At 37.6% G+C, this 19,237-nt stretch overlaps 1 protein-coding gene and 1 pseudogene across 1 annotated transcript in view; both read left to right on the top strand.

The window, feature by feature from the left end:
* The window catches only part of LOC101576393 (ATP-binding cassette sub-family A member 3-like), a 144,299-nt gene that overhangs the window by 65,443 nt on the left and 59,619 nt on the right, over positions 1–19,237 (top strand). Inside the window, exons 16-20 of the mRNA XM_004623112.2 lie at positions 1,057–1,155; positions 1,462–1,615; positions 10,631–10,931; positions 15,037–15,292; positions 15,443–15,647. Of these exons, the coding sequence (XP_004623169.1) occupies positions 1,057–1,155; positions 1,462–1,615; positions 10,631–10,931; positions 15,037–15,292; positions 15,443–15,647 (1,015 nt within the window). The remainder of the gene's footprint in view (positions 1–1,056; positions 1,156–1,461; positions 1,616–10,630; positions 10,932–15,036; positions 15,293–15,442; positions 15,648–19,237) is intronic.
* On the top strand, positions 6,889–7,389 carry LOC111815055 (annotated as a pseudogene).

Raw genomic sequence — 19,237 nt, forward strand, 5'->3', positions numbered from 1 at the left:
ATCTTCACTGACAATGAAGAGGTAAGGTATGAAGAGGAAATGGACTTTAGAAAGTATGTAAGCCTGTTTCTGAAAAGGTAGATTATTTCTGTATTGTAGAACCTCAGGTGCAAAATTATAACTAATGTATAAAAGTAGACACAGTTTAACCTCAAATATAGAACAAATGTCTCCTGGCTTTCCAAAGGAGAGAATTTTGAGTTGCCTCAGCACTGAAAGGGTGCAAGGATAAATTCATTTGCCATTTAGTGGGAATGTGCTATAGAGATTTTTTGAGGTTCCTAGAAAATACAATCTTTTGAAAACAATTTATTGTAAGAAATTCCCAGGAAAATTGTTGATCAAAGGCCTTGATGTTTCTGCACTGCATCTGGCCTTCAGTTTCCAATAGTGTGCTTTCTGCTCCTGTAGGCTCATCATTGCAGCTTTAATAGGCTTTCCTGTATACTTAATCATGTGCTTGGCTCCATAAGCTTCATTGCACTTCCTTTTCTGTTTCTGAAGGCCTTTATCTTCATTTGAATATGATTTTCTTTTTTTATTTACTGAGTAATAAGAACCATATCATAAGTATATATAGCAAGTAAATTCATTTCAGCTAGCTAGAATTATTAACATATAGAGTCTTTTGATATTTTTGTTAGAAAACCAAAGTTCTATGTATTCAAGAACAAAGTAGAGCCAGAGGTGGTGGTACACACCGATAGCCCAGCACGCAGGAGGCTGAGGCAGCTGCATCAGTGAAGTTCGAGGCCAGCCTCAGCTACACAGTGAGCTCATGGCCCGCCTGGACTGCAGAGTGAGACCTGGCTCAGCCCCTACCAAAAAGAACAAAGTAGGGCAAGAAACCTTGCTATGGTGACTTATGAGTTGGTTTCTCTCCATTTGCCCCACCTTGCTGATTTACCAGAGGCAAGCAATTAAAGCAAGCATTAAAGTAAAGAATAACCTAGATTTTCCCCACTGCTGAGGGGAAATCAGTTTAAAACAAAAAGATACAAATAAGAAAAAAGTTTAGTTTGGCTTCAGCTTCTTCTTTTCTTGTCCAACCTGTAGGTTTGAGGTTCTGTTTACTACCCTGGAAAACAGACAGGCTGAGCTGGGCATTAATGACTTTGGTGCCTCTGTCACTACTATGGAGGAAGTCTTCCTTAAGTGAGTGAGAACATACAGTAGTAGAGCAAAAGGAGAAACCTTGAAGGGAAGGGTGAAGCCTTGGTTCTCTGTGAAGCTCTTCAAACTTTCAAGTTTCACACATTAAAAAACCAGAGGCGGCAAGGGTGGGGTAGGTGGTGTGTGGGACCTGGTACTCTGTCATACTCACAGTCCTGTTCCCCAACAGCCCTGCCAGGCAGTGAGCAAACCGAGGGGCCTTCAGAGTGGGGACATGGGAGTCACATTCTCTGAACAAGGTACAGCACAATATGGATGAGACAAAGCTTTGTATTTTTTTAAATTTAGGGTCAGTCACATGGACTCACAAACAGGTCTCCAGGCCACCAAGTCTCCAGTCCAAAGAAGCCAAGTGCCTACTCCGAGGCAGAATACCAATATGTCCAATAATGCTGAAAGACCACGTTCTCTGACTGAAAATACTACTGTGTTTAACACTGGGGTAAGAATCTCGATCAGAACTTGCTCTATATTTTGTTGGGATGCGAAAGGTACCTTTCATTTTAATATTTGATTGAAAAGCATAGAGTTCTCAGCCATTGGAGGACCACTGTGGAATACTCTGTGCTAGAACCTAATTAACATTCAAACGCAGAAATGATAGGCTGTAAAAAATGTATCAGCTGGTTACTTTCACCACTGTTGTTTTTTCTGACTTAATTTTTTTTTTCAAATTGGTGACCCAGAAGCTTGTTGTTTCATGGAAGCTGAAATGAGGGTACTCCTGAGCCTGGTTTTAAAATTGCAAACACAGTACAGGTACTTTTACATATTTTAAGTTTTGCAAGGGGAATTGTTCCTTCATTAGAGATCACTCCCTAGCCAGCATGACCCTCAGCTTGGGGTGACACTTAGTGCTTCCAGATGTTTCCTTCATCGTCCTTATGCACATATCGGTCCCAGCCATCAAGCACCGTGGTGTTCATGGCTACAAGCATCTGAGAAGAATCCTGTTGAAGTCTTTTGCATTGCGTCAGGAAAGCACCACAGCACTATGGGATGCACAGCTATGCTCCACTGAGACTCTGTTCACAAAACATAGTTTGCTGTCTGTCACTTGATGTGAAGAAGAGACTGGTGATATCCCTGGACACCATGCTGTTATGCTTGGGCCCATTCAATTACATATACATTATACTTATTTATAAATGTTTGTACCATATTTTTATGCCATAAAACTTTTTTAAGAGAAAAAAGGATAAGTAACAAAAGTTTCAAAACAGGTTAGTAGGAGAGTTACAATAATTAATACATTGTGTATTGTTGTCTTCATAGTAGTTCTTTACAGTGCAAGACACAGACATGGTATCTTGTCCAAATAACATTAGTGTAAACCTTTGTTTTCAATGAACTAAAAGAAACTAGTGGGGCTGGTGATTTGTCTCAGTGGTAGAATACTTGCTTAGCAAGCTGGAGCCATGCATTCAGTCCTCAGCACCAAAACCAAAAGATAAATCTTAACTAAAAGGCAAAAAAAAAAAAAAAAAAAAAAAAAAAAAAAAAAAGCCTAGCTATATACCTTAAATATCTTGTCTACAAATATTTTCTTTGTCCTTTTTCTCATCATAGTTTGTCTTTACTTTTAAAAGTTTCTTCCCAATTCACAGTATCTATTGTGTATATTTTGCAGTTTCTTACACTAGTGAGACTAAAATGTGATGTTTATTTCACTTATGAGCATGGTCTTGAGTTGCATCCATTTACCTATAAACGTCTCCAATTTGTCCTCTTTATGGCTGAGTAGCACTCCATTATATTAAAATACCACATCTTCTTTATTCCTCAGTTGAGGAGTATTTGGGTTGTTTCCAATATTTAGCTGTTATAAATTGTGTTATTATGAACATAAGTGCAGTTATATTGCTGTGGTATATTTTTAATTCTTCCAGGAAGATACCCAGAAAGGGAACAAGTAGGTCAAATGAGACCTCTATTCCTAGCTTCTTGAGGAATCTCCACAGTGGTTGAAACAACCTACACTCAGACCAGCAGTGAAGAAGTGTTCTACTTTTTCCACAGCCCTTCCAGCATTTCTTATTGATTTCTTGATGACAGCTGTTCTTAACAGGATGAGATAAAAATCTCAGTGTTGTTTTGATTTGCATTTTTAATGACTAATGATGTTGAACATATTTATTTACCATCTGTATTTCTTCATCTGAAGCGTATATCCATTTCAGATGCCCATTTTTGAAATGGATCTTTGAATTTGGGGGATCTGATTTTTTTTTTCCGATTCTTTGTGTAAGTCCTTTGTCTAAGGGACAATTGGCAATCATTTTTCCCACTTTATAAGTTGGATTTTTTTTCACTCTGTTGGTGATTTCTTTTGTTGTACAAGAGCTTTTTAATAGGGTGAAATCCTACTTGTTGATTCTTTGTAATATTTCCCTTGCAATCTGGATTTTGTTGATGAAGTCTCTGCCTACACCTGTATCTTTGAGATTTCTCCCTATTGTCACTTCCAGTAAATTTAGTGTTTCTATTTTAATATTTATATGTGTGATCTACTTTGACCTTAATTTAGTGCATGGAGATAGAGAAGGATCTAGTTTTAGTCTTTGGCATATGAAAAGCCAGTTTTTACAGCCCTATTTATTAAAGAGGTGCTCTTTCAGTGAATGTGTTTGGCTCTTTTGTCAAATATAAGGTGACTGAGTGTGCTTGGAGTTGCATCTGCATCTTCTATTCTGTTCCACTGACTCTCAGGCCTATTTTTTTTCCAACACAGTGCTACCATAGTAACTTTGTGGTATAATTTCAGGTAGTGGATTGTGATTCCCCCAACTTGTCTTTGATGCCCTGAAATGCCTTTTTCCTATTGTAGGTTTCTTCTGGTTCCAAATGAATGTTAGGCATATATTCTCTAGATCAATGAGGTACACTAATGGTGTTTTCATTGAGCTTACATTAAATCTGTATGTCAGTTTTGGAAGTATGTCCATTTTCACTATGTTGGTTCTTCCTATCCAAGAGAAAAGAATATCTTTCCATTTCTTGACATCTTCTTTGATCTTCTTTTTTACAGTACTGTAATTTTCACTGTACTTTTATATCCTTTGTTGTATTGGTCCCTAAGTATTTCATTTTTTAGGTGCTATTGTGAAGGGTATGTTTTCCCTAATTTCTCTCTTTGTGTCTTTGTTGTTTGTGTACAGGAATGCTATTGATTTTTGAGTGTTGACTTTGTATCCCACTGCACTATTGAATCTTCTTTATTAAATCCACAAGTTTTTTTGGTCAAGTTTTTGGGGACTTCTATGTAACAGTAAAGTCATTGTGAATAATGATAATGATAATTTAACTCTTTCTGTTCTATCTTTATTCCCTTTATTTTTTAATTTTAAAGAGACAAAAAATAAAATACAGAATTTCAAAACAAGATGATAGGAATGCTTATTAAATTGCACATTGTTACCTATAATATTCAATAACGGAACTTAGAAAAAATGAGGTATACAGATGAATGTCCATTTTGTATCTGTGTATTCAAAGTGGTTGGGATAGATATATAGTTACATTCTGTTAATGAATAGAATAGAATGATTTGTTCTAATGGTGTTTGTAAATAGGATCACAAGTCCACATCTAGTACAGCAATTAACCACTAAGAAGAACATATGCAGTGTATTATTTGTTGAAAAATAAAAAAAAATAAAAAAGCAAAAAAATAAAAAAATTTTAAAAAAAGAGACAAAAAAGGGGGATACAAAGGAAGGACCATTTTGTATATGTATATACAAAATAGTTAAGATAGATATACAGCTACTTTCTCTTAATTCAATGAGAAGAAAGATTTGTACTAATATTGTTTGAACGGTATATCATGTCTGCATCTTGTACTATGAATAACCACTACAAAGACAATAATATGCAATGTATTAATTATTGAAACTATGCTACTAATTGGTTTTGAAACTCTCATTGCTATTTCTCAATAAAATTAATAAAAAAATAAAAATTTATTGTAATAAAAAAAATTGCACATTGTTATCTTCAAAGTAGTTGCTTATTTTACCAGGTATTGACATGCAAAATTGATCAAACAATATAGCACTAACGGTTCCTTTCAATGAACTAATAGAAATTAGTAGTACAATTATCATAGCTGTCTTGTGAATGTATACATATCTTTTTTCTTCTTCCTTCTTTTCTCTTCCCTTATCCCATTGGTTCTTTCCTTTTGCGCACTTTCTTCCATTCACTATATCTATGATACCTTTTGGATCTTACTTACTTTCAGTTTCTTACACCAGGGAGACAATGTGATGTTTTCACATGCAGGTCTGATTTATTTCACTTATGAGTAAGGTCCCAAGTTGCATCCATTTACCTACAAAAGCCTCAAGTTTATCTTTCATTATAGCTGAGTAGTACTGTATTGTATAAAAATACCACATCTCTTTGATCCATTCCTGAGTTAATGGGCATTTGGGTTGTTTCCAAGATTTGGCTATTATAAATTATGCTGCCATAAACATGGGTGTCCATATGTCACTATGGTATGGTATTTTTAATTCTTCTGGGAAAATACCAAGAAGAGGAATAGCTGGGTTGAATGGAACCTCCAATCCTAGTTTTTTTTTTTTTTCAGGAATATATCCACACTGATTTCTACAGTAGTTGCACCGTTCTATACTCCCACCAGCAGTGGAGAAGCATTTCTTTTTCCCAGCCTTGTCAACACTTGTTATTGATTGATTTCTTGATGATAGCCATTTAGCCATTCTTTCTGGGATGAGATGAAATCTCAGTGTTGTTTTAATTTGCATTTCTTGAATGACCAATGATGTCAAACATTATTTCCTATATTTTCCATTTGTATTTCTTCATCTGAAATGTGTGTATTCATCTCAGATACTCATTTTTAGATTGGGTCTCTGAATTTTGAGGGTTTGGTTTTTTTTTAATTCTTCATATATTCTCTATCAAAATCCTTCGTCTGAGAGACAGCTGGCTAAAATTTTTTCTCAATTTGTAGTTTTTCTTTTCATTAGCATACCTCACAGATCTAGATAAAATATTCCTAAAATACATCTGGAACCAGAAAAAAAATCCTGGGCAACAAAGGCAAAGCAGGAAGTGACTTGAAATTGTACTATAAAGCTACTGTGATGAAATCAGCAAAGTATTGGCCAAAAAAAAGGAACAATAGAATCAAGGATCAAGAGGAGAGGGGAGGGGAGGGGAGGGGAGGGGAGGGGAGGAGAGGAGAGGAGAGGAGAGGAGAAGAGAAGACTATAGACACACTTAGCCACCTTATATTTGACAAAGGGGCCAAACGTGTTCACTGTAAGAAATTAGTCTCTTTTATCATTTTGTATGTATGTATTCAGAATGGTTAGGATAGATATATAGCTACATTCTCTTAATTCAAGGAATAGAGGTATTTGTCCTAATAGTGTTTGTAAATAGGATATCATGTCTGCATCTTATACAACAAATAACCACTAGGAAGGCAGTATGCAATGTGTTAATTATTGGAACTGTCCTACCAATTTGATTTGAAACTGTCTCATTGCTATTTATTTCTCAATAAAATTATAGAAAAAAAGAGAAAAGAAATTAGTCTCTTTAATAAATGGTACTGGAAAGGGGGTGAGGTGAGCTCCAAGAGAAAGGAGCAGAGTGGAGCTGAAGACGAAAAGAGATTGGGTTGTGTCCTGCATATTCCTGCTGCTTAGGATGTTTAAAACTCCTCTCATGTAATCTGAAATGGCTGCCTCTCAGGGTGTCTGCTGCTCAGAATTTCTCCAGAAACAGAACCTTGTTCATTTACTCAGAAACCCACACAATGGCAGCCTTATTAACACAAATGGCCATGCAGAAGTGTGGACAGGTTGGAATGATATGTCTTAAATTTTTTAGTTTAGACGGAGACGTACCACTAATGAGAATTTCTATTCTAACCAAACTCTGATGGGTAACTGGAACCAAGAAAGATATGGTCTAAGGAATATTGTGCAGCCAAAACCTTTGCCTTCCCAGTTTCAATACTACTGTGAAACAACATATGATTCAAGTTACAATAACAAAATGCCACATGTAACTCATAGATTTAAGCAAGAGCCCCACTGGCGCCCAGAACATGAACCTGAGCTGGATCCTCCTCAATACAAATGCACGGAGAAGTCAACTTATATCAACAGTTATTCAAAGCCTCAAATGAGGCATCACTTAGGCTGTGCATGGGTTACAAGTGCTGATCAATCGTAGAATTCAGGGTTCCAATACAAAATAAGAATGTTCACCTTCCTGAGTAGTATGTAAGAGAGAGCACATTCTAAGCACAACTAAAAATTCAGCTCACTGTAACACACTTTCACCATCTGAAAATAAATCACAAAGCATTAAAAAAAATTAAAAATGGTACTGGAAAACCTGGCTTTCACTTGCCAAAAACTAAAGTTAGACCCATGCTGATCACCATGCACTAAAGCCAAAATGAATTAAAGATATAAATATTAAAAAGGAACATTAAATCTACTAGAACAGAAAGTAGATAGAAATCTTGAATGCATAGGAGTAGGTAGAGAGTTCATGAACCAAAACCAAACTTCACAAAAAATACTTCAAACAATCAACAACTGGGAGGGCTGGGGAGATGGCTCAGTGGAATAAGTGCTTCCCTGGCAAGCGCAGGTGCCTGAGTTCAATCCCCGGTTCTGAAAAAAAAAAAAAAAAACTGGAACCTCATCATAAAAAGTTTTTGCACATGCTTGGTTTAATTCTAAGATATCTTTGTTGATTTTTTTATCTAGTTGATCTGTTTGTGAGAGGTCCTTAACTACACTTGTGTTATTGCTTATTTGATTTTTCGTATGTGATAATTTTTGTTTTATGTAGTTGGGTGCATTGGTGTTCTGTGCATAAATATTTATGATTGTTATCTCTCCTTCTTGGCATTGTTCCTTAACAAGTATGTAGTGACCTTCATCTCTTTTGATTAATTTTGGCTAAAAATTTAGGCTTATAGTTTGTGTTGTCTGCTTTTTTCTGGGTTTCTGTGGCATGGAGAATTGTTTTTCCATCCTTTGACTTTCAGTGAATGTATTTACTTTTAGGTTAAATGTTTTTCTTTTATGTTGCATATTGTTGGATCTTGTTTCTTGATCCATTCTGCCAGACTGTGTCTTTTGTTGGATGAGTGGAGACCATTTACATTGATGGTTTATAACTGTTATGTATTCTCTTTTCCGTATTATTTTTCCTATTTTTTATTTTCTTTCTTTCTCCTCTGCTTAATTGCTTGCCCTGTGGAGTAGCTTCTTTCTTTTGGTGTATTTGTGTTCATGTTCTTCATTATCTCTTTCTAATATATTCTTCAGAGCATTTTGTAGAGCTGGTTTGGTGGTCATAAATTGCTTCAGTTATTCTTTGTCATGGAAGTACCTTACTCCTCCATTGATTTTGAAAGACAGTTTTGCAGGTTCCATCAATCTGGGTTGAAGATAGGTGTCTTTGGGGCTCCAAGTTCTCCTTTATTTGAAGGTGTTTAGAGATCTGCTCTAATTTTGATGGGCTTTCATTTATAGGGGATGTTTCTTTTCTCTAGCTGCTTTTAATATTTTGTTCTTGTGTTTAATTTATGGAATCTTGATTAACATATGCCTTGACATAAATTTACTTTGGTCATGGCTATTTGAAGTTATATATGCTTCATTTACTTGTCTGCCAAATTCTTTATCCATGTTTGGGAAGTTTTCTGCCACTATTTCTGTGAAAAGATTTTTAATAACTTTTGCCCTGTCTGCAGCTTTTTCACTGATTCCAATCTTATGTTGTTCTTTCCTTCATGTTATAGCTATTGGACTGATTTTTCATGGTCTCTTGCTCTTTTTAAGTTATATTTCTTGGGGCCAGAGAGATAGCTTAGAGGCATAAACACCTATCTGGCAAGCACAAGGACCCCAGTGTGATCCCTGGCACCACATACTGCATGGTCTCAGCCAGATGCCCAAGTGCGCCATCTCAGCCCTGGATGCAGGTGCTCACTGTGTGGCCCAGGATCCTGGCATGGTGGTGTGTGACTATAATCCTAACACTTCAGAGGTTGAGCCAGGAGAATCTCTGCAAGTTCTAGACCAGCGTAGGGACTACAAAAGTAAGCACAAGGCCAGCCTGAACTGCATAGTGAGACCCTGGCTCAAAAAAGAGAGAGAGAGAGAGAGAGAGAGAGAGAGAGAGAGAGAGAGAGAGAGAGAGATCTTTCTTTTCATGGTTGATAGCTACAATTGTGTCTTTCATTTTTTATTTATGTATTTTGGTGCAGGGTCTCACTACGCAGTTCAGACTTGTAGTGATCCTCCTATTTTCAGCCTCCCCAGCAGCTAGGATTACAGGCGTGCACCACCATGCGTGGACTTTGTCTTTTAGTTCTACTATTTTATCCTTGCCTTCATTCAATCTGCTTTAGTCCTCTGCATTTTTGATTGGATCTGTTTCACTCATTCCATTTTTTATGTTTGACATTCATGGCTTCTATCATTTTCCCAAGACCTTCTGTTTATTTATCTGTCTACTTTAATGTCTTCAATTTTGATCATCGTTTTTTTGAACCTTAGATATTATTTTTTTCTATGGCCTCTTCCATTTGTTATTTTAGTTCTACTGCCATCATTTGAGAGAGTTCCATTTGTTGGTTCCAGTTTCCTTTATCTCATTGTGCTCTGGACTTGTGCTGGGTGTGGCCTGGGTATTTGGGATTGCTTTTTGCTTTTTTGTCTTGTCATCTTATGTTTTTTGTTTTATTTCATTTTATGTGTGGATGCTTATAGATTTCTTATGCTAAATAGCCTTATCACTGATGTTGAGACTTTCTTAGGAACTGTCTGTTTCTCTGGATGTCTTCTAAATGTCGGTAGTTCTTGGCCTTTATGTATAACCTAAGAACCTACCTTCCCAATATATTAAGTCTGAGGAATTTCTATCAATGTGCTTTAGGGCCCATTCCTTTGGTACTAGACTATGGTGATGGTTATGACCTCTTATAGTTGCAGGGTTGTCATAGGGAGGAATAAACTTTTTATAGCATGTATAACATCCTGGTTAAAGTATTAGTTGGCAGTAACAACAGACTCAAGTACAGGCTGTCCACTGACAAACTGTGGATATTAGCCTGATATCTGTAACTGTAGAAGGAAGGTCTACAGAAATGAAATGTAACCCTTTACCAGGAACTTGTGTGCAATTATTTTCCACTTAGTAGAGTTATTTTACCCTGTCGTTGCTGGGTGGATCTCAGACTTCTCTCACCAACCATGAGGGTGCCAAACTCACCCTCTTCTTTCAGGCTCAGCCTCTCTAGGGAAGGAGGGAGGCTCCTCGAGCCAGCTGCACCATCCTGGGTCAATGCCTTTGTATATTTATACCGTAAAATTTCAAAGCTTTTATCTTGATGGATTTCAACATGAATTTAGATCTATGCCTATTGTGATATTCCCTGTTCTTTCTTTAGTGTGCCCTCTACTATCAGCAGTTCCATGCAATGTTCCAAAAGAGGCTGTTGTTCAGCAGGCGCAACTGGAAGCTGATTTTGTTCCAGATCCTTGGACTTTTAATTCCCACTGCCTTTCTCTTCCAAGATAATGACTTTCAAAGGATTAATGAAGAGACATCCAGACAGATGAATTTGAATGAATATGGCCCAACTATTGTGCCCTACTCTGTTTCTGGGAATTCTAATTTATCTCTAAGTCTCTCAAAGCACCTTGAGAGTATGCTAACGCCTAAAAACCACATACTTAGGGAAGTGCAAGGTAAGGAGAAAAAAGATGACTGCTCTTCGATTTATGTCACTTCCAAAGAAATATCTTAACTGTAATATTAGTTAGTCTCCCCATTTTATTCCTGCTCATCGATAATATCATGGGGGGAAACTCAAGAAATGTCCCAGTTAGAGCTCCTGGTGTCCAGAAGCGGTCAGTGCATACCCTGTGACTGCAGGCTGCCCCTAAGTCCTGTTATTCCCTCCTGTAAAAATTCCAAATATGCTGAAGTACGTGTTACTATGAAATTAATCTAGGGCCAGGGAGATGGCTCAGTAGAATAAGCACTTGCCTTGCAAGCACAAGGGCCTGAGTTCAATCCCTGGTTCTGGAAAAAAAAAAAAAAAAAAAAAAAAAAAAGAGTCGATTACTGCCCAGCCTGCAACTACACAGTGAGACCATGTCTCAAAAAAAAAAAAAAAAAAAAAAAAAAAAAAAAAAATTGAAATTAATCTAATTAATCTCTCTGTGTGTTTAAAACTTCTTTGACTTCTTTTATCAGTTTTGTAAAGTTTTCCACAGATAGATAGATATATATATTTTCCCCCTAAATTGGCACCTACAGTCCTGTGGGTGGAGTCAGTGGTAGAGCACTTGCATGCCATGCATTGCACCCTGGGTTTGAACCCCCAGTATCACACATAAAAAAATAAATTAAAATTTAAATTATTTAAACCTAAATTTTTTAATGAACATAAATGTGTCCTATATTTTTAAACTTAGTGTCCACAGTCCTAGCACAGGGAGGCTGAGGTGGGAAGACTGTGCATTCGAGACTGATCTGGCATGCTCGGGGCTCTAAGCTCCACGGCAAGGTGGTTGTGCCCATTTCACTGTGACAACACATGGGAACTGTATGCTGCTAGGATTTGCTGTCTGTCATAGTACAGTGTAATCTTTATTCATTTGTGTTTATCTTATATCCTATGAATCTGATGAACTCACTCACTAACTGCAGAAGCTTTTATTTTGCTTCCTTGGAATCTTCTACATTACAGAAGCATGTCATTTGCTAGTAAGAGCAGTTCGATTTTTCCTTTTTAAACTACACAATGGGGCCGGGGAGATGGCTCAGTAGAATAAGCACTTGCATGGCAAACTATACCTTTTTCCTACTTATATTTTATGTCACTATATAAAATTTCCATCATTGTGGCTTTTTTATTTTATTTTGAAGAGTAAAAAGAAAAGCAAAAACAAATAGCAGACCCAAAGACAGAAACAGGGTGACATACAACAATACATGTTACAGATTTTCAAAACAAGAATAGCAAATTAACAATGGCTATTCTATTACCTATTTTTATCATCAAATCTGTTGCTCAGATTAACAGATATAGTTATGCGAGATAGGGCAAATAAATGAATATGAACACTTGCTTTCAATAAACCTTGATTTTTTTCTTTTTTTTTTTTTTACTTTTTAAAATTAATTATATTGAGAAAGAAATAGCAGTGAGATAGTTTCAAAACAGGTTAGTAGGACAGCTGCAATAATTAATACATTGCATATTGTTGTCTTCATAGTAGTTATTCATAGATATCGTATAGTCTCCCTAGTATAAGAACTCAAAAGGCTTTTAATTTTTTAAAGATAGTTGGTACAGGGTTTCGCTATGCAGCTCAAACTCATAGTGATCTTCCTGTCTCAGCCTCCCTAGCATCAGGATTACAGATGTAATCCTCCACACCTACTTTTGGTGGCTGGCACAGCGTGCCTGGGGTTCCGGGGCTGACAACAGCGTGTGATACCAGGGATCAACCCAGGTCCTTGTGCTTGCTGGGCAGGCTCATAGAGTGCTGAGCTATCTCCCCAGCCCCATTTGATAGAATTCTGTAGTAAAAATGTCTGAATCTAGAAGTTTCTTTTTTGGAAATTTTTTAAAATTTTATTTCTTCAGTCAAACAGTTGAGGAATAGAGATAGAGAATATTAATGATTTATTTGAGGGAAGTGGATCAAACCATCAGGTAGACTGAGACATCCCACTGGGTGCTATCTGAAAGCTGGAGATGAAGAGAAGCAAATGATTCACTATGCCTCTGAAGGCCTGAGAATCAGGAGAGACATGGTGTAAGTTCTAGACACAAAAGTCTGAGAACCAGGAGTGCCAGTGACCAAAGGCAGGAGAGAGTAGCTGAGCTCAAGAAGGGAAAGCATTTGCCCTCCCTCCACACTTCTGTTCTGCTGGGGCTGTCCATGGATTGGACCAAGCATGCCGCCCTCCAGCTCTGCCCCTCGGTGCTGGGCAGCATTCTCTTCATGTCACTTTCTGGTGCTGGTGCTTCTTTAACCGTCTCCAGTGATACCTACCCATATTGGTAAAGATAGACTTTCACTCAGCCTCACAGATTCAAGGTCAAGGGACATAGCTCAGCAGTATAAACACCTGGCAAGTGCAAGGTCCTGGCAAGTGCAAGGTCCCCAATACAAAACAACAACAACAACAACAACAACAAAAATTCAAATGCTAATTTATCCTGGAAGCAAGCACTCTTAGATTATATCTTACCATGGAAGGGCATTCCTTAACCTAGTCAAGCTGACACTCGAAATTAGCCATCATCTATGTATAGAGTAAACTCAGAGGACTCCTTTATTAACATTTTTTAGCTTTTTTTTTTTTTCTGGTACCAGGGATCGAATTCAGGACCTTGCACTTGCCAGGCAGGTACTCATGCTGCTGAGCTATGACCCTAGCCTGTATTAACATTTTTTAATCACTTGTCTTTTAGTTCTTTGGTCTACTTATCATTTGTGTTTAACCTACTATGAATTATATAATTTTAATTCTAAGTAATGTAGTGTTCAATTTTAGCATTAACTCTTGATTATTTATGTGTACTTCAATTCTCTGGTAAATTCTGTATGTAAATAGCTAATTCTGATGTAGTTTTGTTTTGATTGTCTATGCTTTCTCTTAATTCTGTTTTTTGCCATACCTCATAATATTTTAATTCAGTTCCATGTGTAATGAATGAAAATCACAAAGATTCTAGATGAGTTCATGTTCTCCAGAGGAGGTTTAATTTAACTCTGGTAAGCAGTAAGATTAATTCAAATTTTTAAATTCAATCAGGGATTGAAGTCATTTGGGGCTGGGTTGAGATTTTAAACAATACCATTTCTTCATCCTAGGTGACCTATTGAATTACTTCAGGGAAAATAATTAATATATAAGAATTAATTAAGAATTAGTATATAAGAATTAATTTGCCTGGTGTGGTGGTACACACCTGTAAGCCCAGCACTCAGGAGGCCGAGGCACAAGGATCACTGAGTTTGGGACCAGCCTGGGCCACAAAATGAGTTCAAGGCCAGCCTGAACTGCACAGAAAAACTCTGTCTCAAGGGAAGAAAAGAATTTGTTTCTTTTTCAGTAAGCTATAACCCTTTTTTTTTTTTTATACCAGGAATTGAACTCAGGATCTTGTGCTTACCAGGCAGGCACTTATGCTGCTGAGCTATACCCCTGACTTTATACACACCTTCTTGAGTTCCACTGAAAACAAGATTTACCAAGGCATTTCCACAGTTTACACACACACAGATCTGAAGGGAACAAAGGTGACAGAATGTTGGAGTCACCGTAATACATTTTCTCATTCTTCCCAGGATCTTGGCCCTCAAATGTTTGATTGATTTTCTAGGTCTCTAAAACTCTCAAAGGGGAGGTTTTAAGGTCCTGGGTTTCACCCCTAGTACTGTCTACCCCCACCAAAAATAGCAGAATGGCAGTTCTAAGAGACTTGGAAAATCCTTTCATCTAGTTTTCCTGGTTTTTCACAGAAAGGTTTTGTTAGATGCAAAGTAATCAATGCTGCAAGTGTTTAAGACATACAAGTTAAGACTGTCTACATGATGTTGTATGTGTTTGCCAAGAAAAAATAGTGGTTTAGCTTATAGGTTGTGGGGTAAGGGAGCTTGGAATTTTAATGAGGGGATGAAGTACTTGAGGAAAACACCAAATATTTTAAACAGTTGTGAGAAGATGTAAAGGGATGAAAATAAAATTGCTACTTTTTCTTTTTCCCTAACATGTATTTTAGGTGCCCTGTATTTTGGCACTGTGAGCAATACTGTATCTTCATCCTAGGTGACCTACCGAAGTACTTGAAGGAAAACCAAGAGTGTGTCGTTAGGTGCATTGTTGCACTTTCCATAGAGGTCAAGTCAAATGAAACCGTGCTTACTGCCCTCTTCAACAACCAAGCATACCACTCTCCAGCTCTGTCCCTTTCGGTGCTAGACAACATGCTCTTCATGTCACTTTCTGGTGCTCATGCTTCATTAACTGTCTCCAACAAACCTCAGCCTGTCCTTCAGAAGAAAAAAAAGCGACAGGTTGAACGGTATGCTTTTCCTTTCATTAGACTTGACTCTTACAGTTCACATTCTTCCCAACCCATCAGATTATATTTCTATGATAAAAGTAGCTATTGATAGAACTATTTTCTGCTTTGTTCATTGATATGCCTTTGTTTTTGTTGTTTCTTCTGCAGGATTATAGATGGACAAGATGTGGCCATAAAGTTACAGCTGGGCCTTGCCCTTTTAATCAGTGGCTTCTGCTTCCTGATCGTGACTGAGAGGGTCTCTAAGGCCAAGCACATCCAGTATCTGAGTGGGGTCTCCACCCTCGTGTACTGGTTTTCCGCACTGCTCCACGATTTCATCATCTTCTTCATTTGCTGCTGTATAATACTGGTGAGTGGTAACATTTATTGAAGATTTGTTTTCCTTTTGTACCACTTAGAAAAAGCCAATTTTAAGAGTTTCATAAGCCTATCCCTTCCAGTAAACTATGTAAACCATCTTAAAAATGCACTGCAGAAGTCATAGTGTAGGCTTCAGTAGTAGTAAGTAATCCCAATAGCCTTCATTAGAAGAAAATCACCTTTCTGTGCAGTAGTATAAAGACTTCTTAAGGACTAATTTCTCATCTTTTGCCAGTTTCAAAGATTCTGTAAAAAAAAAAGATGCTTACCTGTAATGTCTCGTACCTCTCAGTCTTGCCTGGTTTTGTCCTCTAGTAGTCCTGAGAATACTGTTGTCTGCTTTTTTACTCTGCCTTCAAGTCTCTGTCAATTTATTTAAAAATTACTATTGAATAAGTGCTATCATCCAAACACTTTCCTTGGATTCACAGTGTGTTTTGTTTAAATCTGTATCCTTCCTTCTGTTCTCCTATTACAATTTGTAAGCTGTATAGGTCACTATTTCAGAGCAACTACTGCCTATTCATCTCCACTTCTGAGTTTTATGAAAATAAATGTCCAAAGCAGAAAAAAAGGAAAGAAAGAAATCAAATAAATGTCCATCATAGACAGGACAGCTCAGTGATACTTATTGTTCTTGTTCACCCCAAATTCATACTCATCCAAATTCTACTGATGTGAAATTAAAGCAAAGACTACAACATACACGAGTGCATCTCCCTGTTCCCTAGTGGAAGATGCTCCTGTGCATGTTCAGAAAGCTGTCCAAACATCTGAACCAAGAAGTTGAATGGCTGTTTCTCCAAAGAAGACATACAAATGACCAACAGACATATGAAAATATGCTGCATTTCATTGATCTGCAGGAAAACTCAACCCAAAACTATGAGATACAATCATGCACCCAATAGACGACTGTCACAAAAGAGTGAGAACTAAGTATTTTCAGGGTTTGGAGAACTGGATTCTTTGCCAGCTCTTGGCCACTGCTACAGAAACCATCATGGAGGTTCTGGAGAACATTTAAAAGAGTAATATGGTAAACTAATCAGACATTCCCATCTCTGGATATTCATTAAAAAGAGTGGATGTCAGAATTCCCAAGACACGTCATCACTCCCGCATTCACTGAGCAGCATTCACAGTTGCCAAGATGGCTGATCAGCATAACGGTCATCAACAGATGAGTGAATAAAGAAAACATACTATAAGGACAGGGGTATAGTTCACAGCACAAGCACCTGCTTGGCAAGTGTAAGGTCCTGAGTTCAATTCCTGGTCAAAAAAAAAAAAAACCCAGAGAAAATGTAATATAAACAGACAAAAAAATATTCATCATTAAAAAGGAAATTAGTCCTTATATTTATTACAATCATGAATAATCTTGAATTATCCAGACACATAAATTTATGGTAAGTGAAATTAGTCACAGAAGATCCAGTACTATAGGAGTCCACTATTTATATTTCATATAAAATAGTCTTTCACAGATTATTCAAAGAGCAGGAGCATGGCCAGATGTAATGATGTATGCCTATACTCCCACATACTGGGGAGATTCAGACAGGAGGATCACAGGTTCAAATAATTCTGGTAATTCTGACATCCACTCTTTTTAATGAATATCCAGAGATGGGAATGTCCGATCATATTACTATATTACTCTTTTAAGTTGCCTAGGCAACTTATAAGACCCTAGTTCAAAATGAGACATTGAAAGAGTTGAAGATATGGCTCCACTGTAGAGCGCTTGCTTGCCTAGCATGCACAGGTGCTAGGTTCAATCCCCATTACTACCACCCCAACAACAACAAAGTGGGGTGGCGGCTCCCAGAGACTGCAGGGAGGGAGTAAGGAGTTACTGAGCAGCAGGCGTGAAGTCCAGCCATACAAGTTGAATAAGACTAGGGAGTGACGATGCGAGATGGCATGTAAGTCCATTCAGTATCAGAGATGGACCAGATTAGTGAGAAAGTGTAAGTGATGTGAGAAGTACACAGGTAGCAAGTTGCAGGAGTATGTTCTTATAAGTACCAAATACAGATACAGTCTCCAATGAAAAGACAGATTGGCAGAATGAATCAAAAACATGATGTACCTACAAGAGACTCAATTTAGATTTATTGACACAAATATTTTGAAAGTAAGGTGATGGAAGAATGGTAGTCTTTCTTTACAAAAGAGATATCACCTTAATACTCAAAACCAATTAGGAAGATTTTGGATTCATCAAAGAAGAAAAATGTTACAGCTACTGTAGAAAATAGTTCAGTGGTTCCTCAAAAAGTTCACATGTATGAAACATTTACTGTAATATAAGAATCTGGTCTGCCAATTTTATTATTTACTATCAAAGTACTAAAGCATTCCTATTCAGTTAGCTTTAAATAATGATACAGTAATATTTATGCCATTAACTTTTAAGAAGGAAGATGTGCATGAATTGACAATAAATGTATGCATTAATTTTAATGAGCTATTTATTTTTTAGGGTATGCTCCATGAATAAATATATCATCTAAAAAAAAGTTCACATGTAATTACTATGTGGCCTAGTAATTATACTCCTACATGTATTCTCAAGAGAATTGCAAACATGTTTTTTTAAACTTAAAAATGAGTGCTCAGGGATTAAAAATGGTAAAAACTAGCAGCAAAATATGGCCTGTCTGGGACAATTTGGTGAAACAAAATATAATAGATCTAGGGCCGGGGAGATGGTTCAGTGGAATAAGCACTTCTCTGGCAAGCGTAAGGGCCTGAGTTCAATCCCTAGTTATGCCAAAATAATAATAATAATAATAATAATAATAATAATAATAATAATAGATCTCTGAAGATCAGGAGGATGCTGACAGGAAGACTAGAAACTACAGAGAAGCTACAGAAACTCAGCACGACACAGAGAAGCAAACAAAGTAGGCTGAAATGCTAACTTCAGTTCCAGGGAGGGGGACTTGTCTCTGCCGACACAAACCCTGGAGAGGGTTGGCAGCTCCAGAGAGAAACAGTGTACCAGGCCTGCAGTGCTAGAAAAGTCCACATTCATTGTAAATTGCAAAACGACATGGGCTTTTACTCTGAAAGTATTCCTTTTGCATAACAGGATATAGCTAGAAAAAAAAAAAAAATCCGTTGCAGTGCCTCCACTGGGAGTGTTTAATCAGGAGCAGTTTGGGGAGAGGGTAACAACTACCCTTTAGGACTTCTGGGGTCACCCTACCACAGTGGCTGGTTGGGAGACTACCACAAGAGGCGTATGCAAAGAAGGCACCCTGAGAAGTTTAAGCTAGGCTGGGAAAGACAGAGCATGCCCTCCATGATGAGAAGCCGGCCGGCTGTACTGTAGGTTTTGGAGGAGGGTAGGTCTGAAAGTGCTGGTCTGAAGGCCAGTGGCTGCTTGACTCCCACCACACCACTCCTGCCATGCTGACTACATCCACGACATTGATTCCCGCCACACCGCTCCTGCCATGCTGACTACATCCACGACATTGACTCCCGCCACACCGCTCCTGCCATGCTGACTACATCCACGACATTGACTCCCGCCACACTGCTCCTGCCATGCTGACTACA

The sequence above is a fragment of the Octodon degus genome, unplaced genomic scaffold, assembly GCF_000260255.1.
Source record: "Octodon degus isolate 3935 unplaced genomic scaffold, OctDeg1.0 scaffold00001, whole genome shotgun sequence".
Classification (NCBI taxonomy): domain Eukaryota; kingdom Metazoa; phylum Chordata; class Mammalia; order Rodentia; family Octodontidae; genus Octodon; species Octodon degus.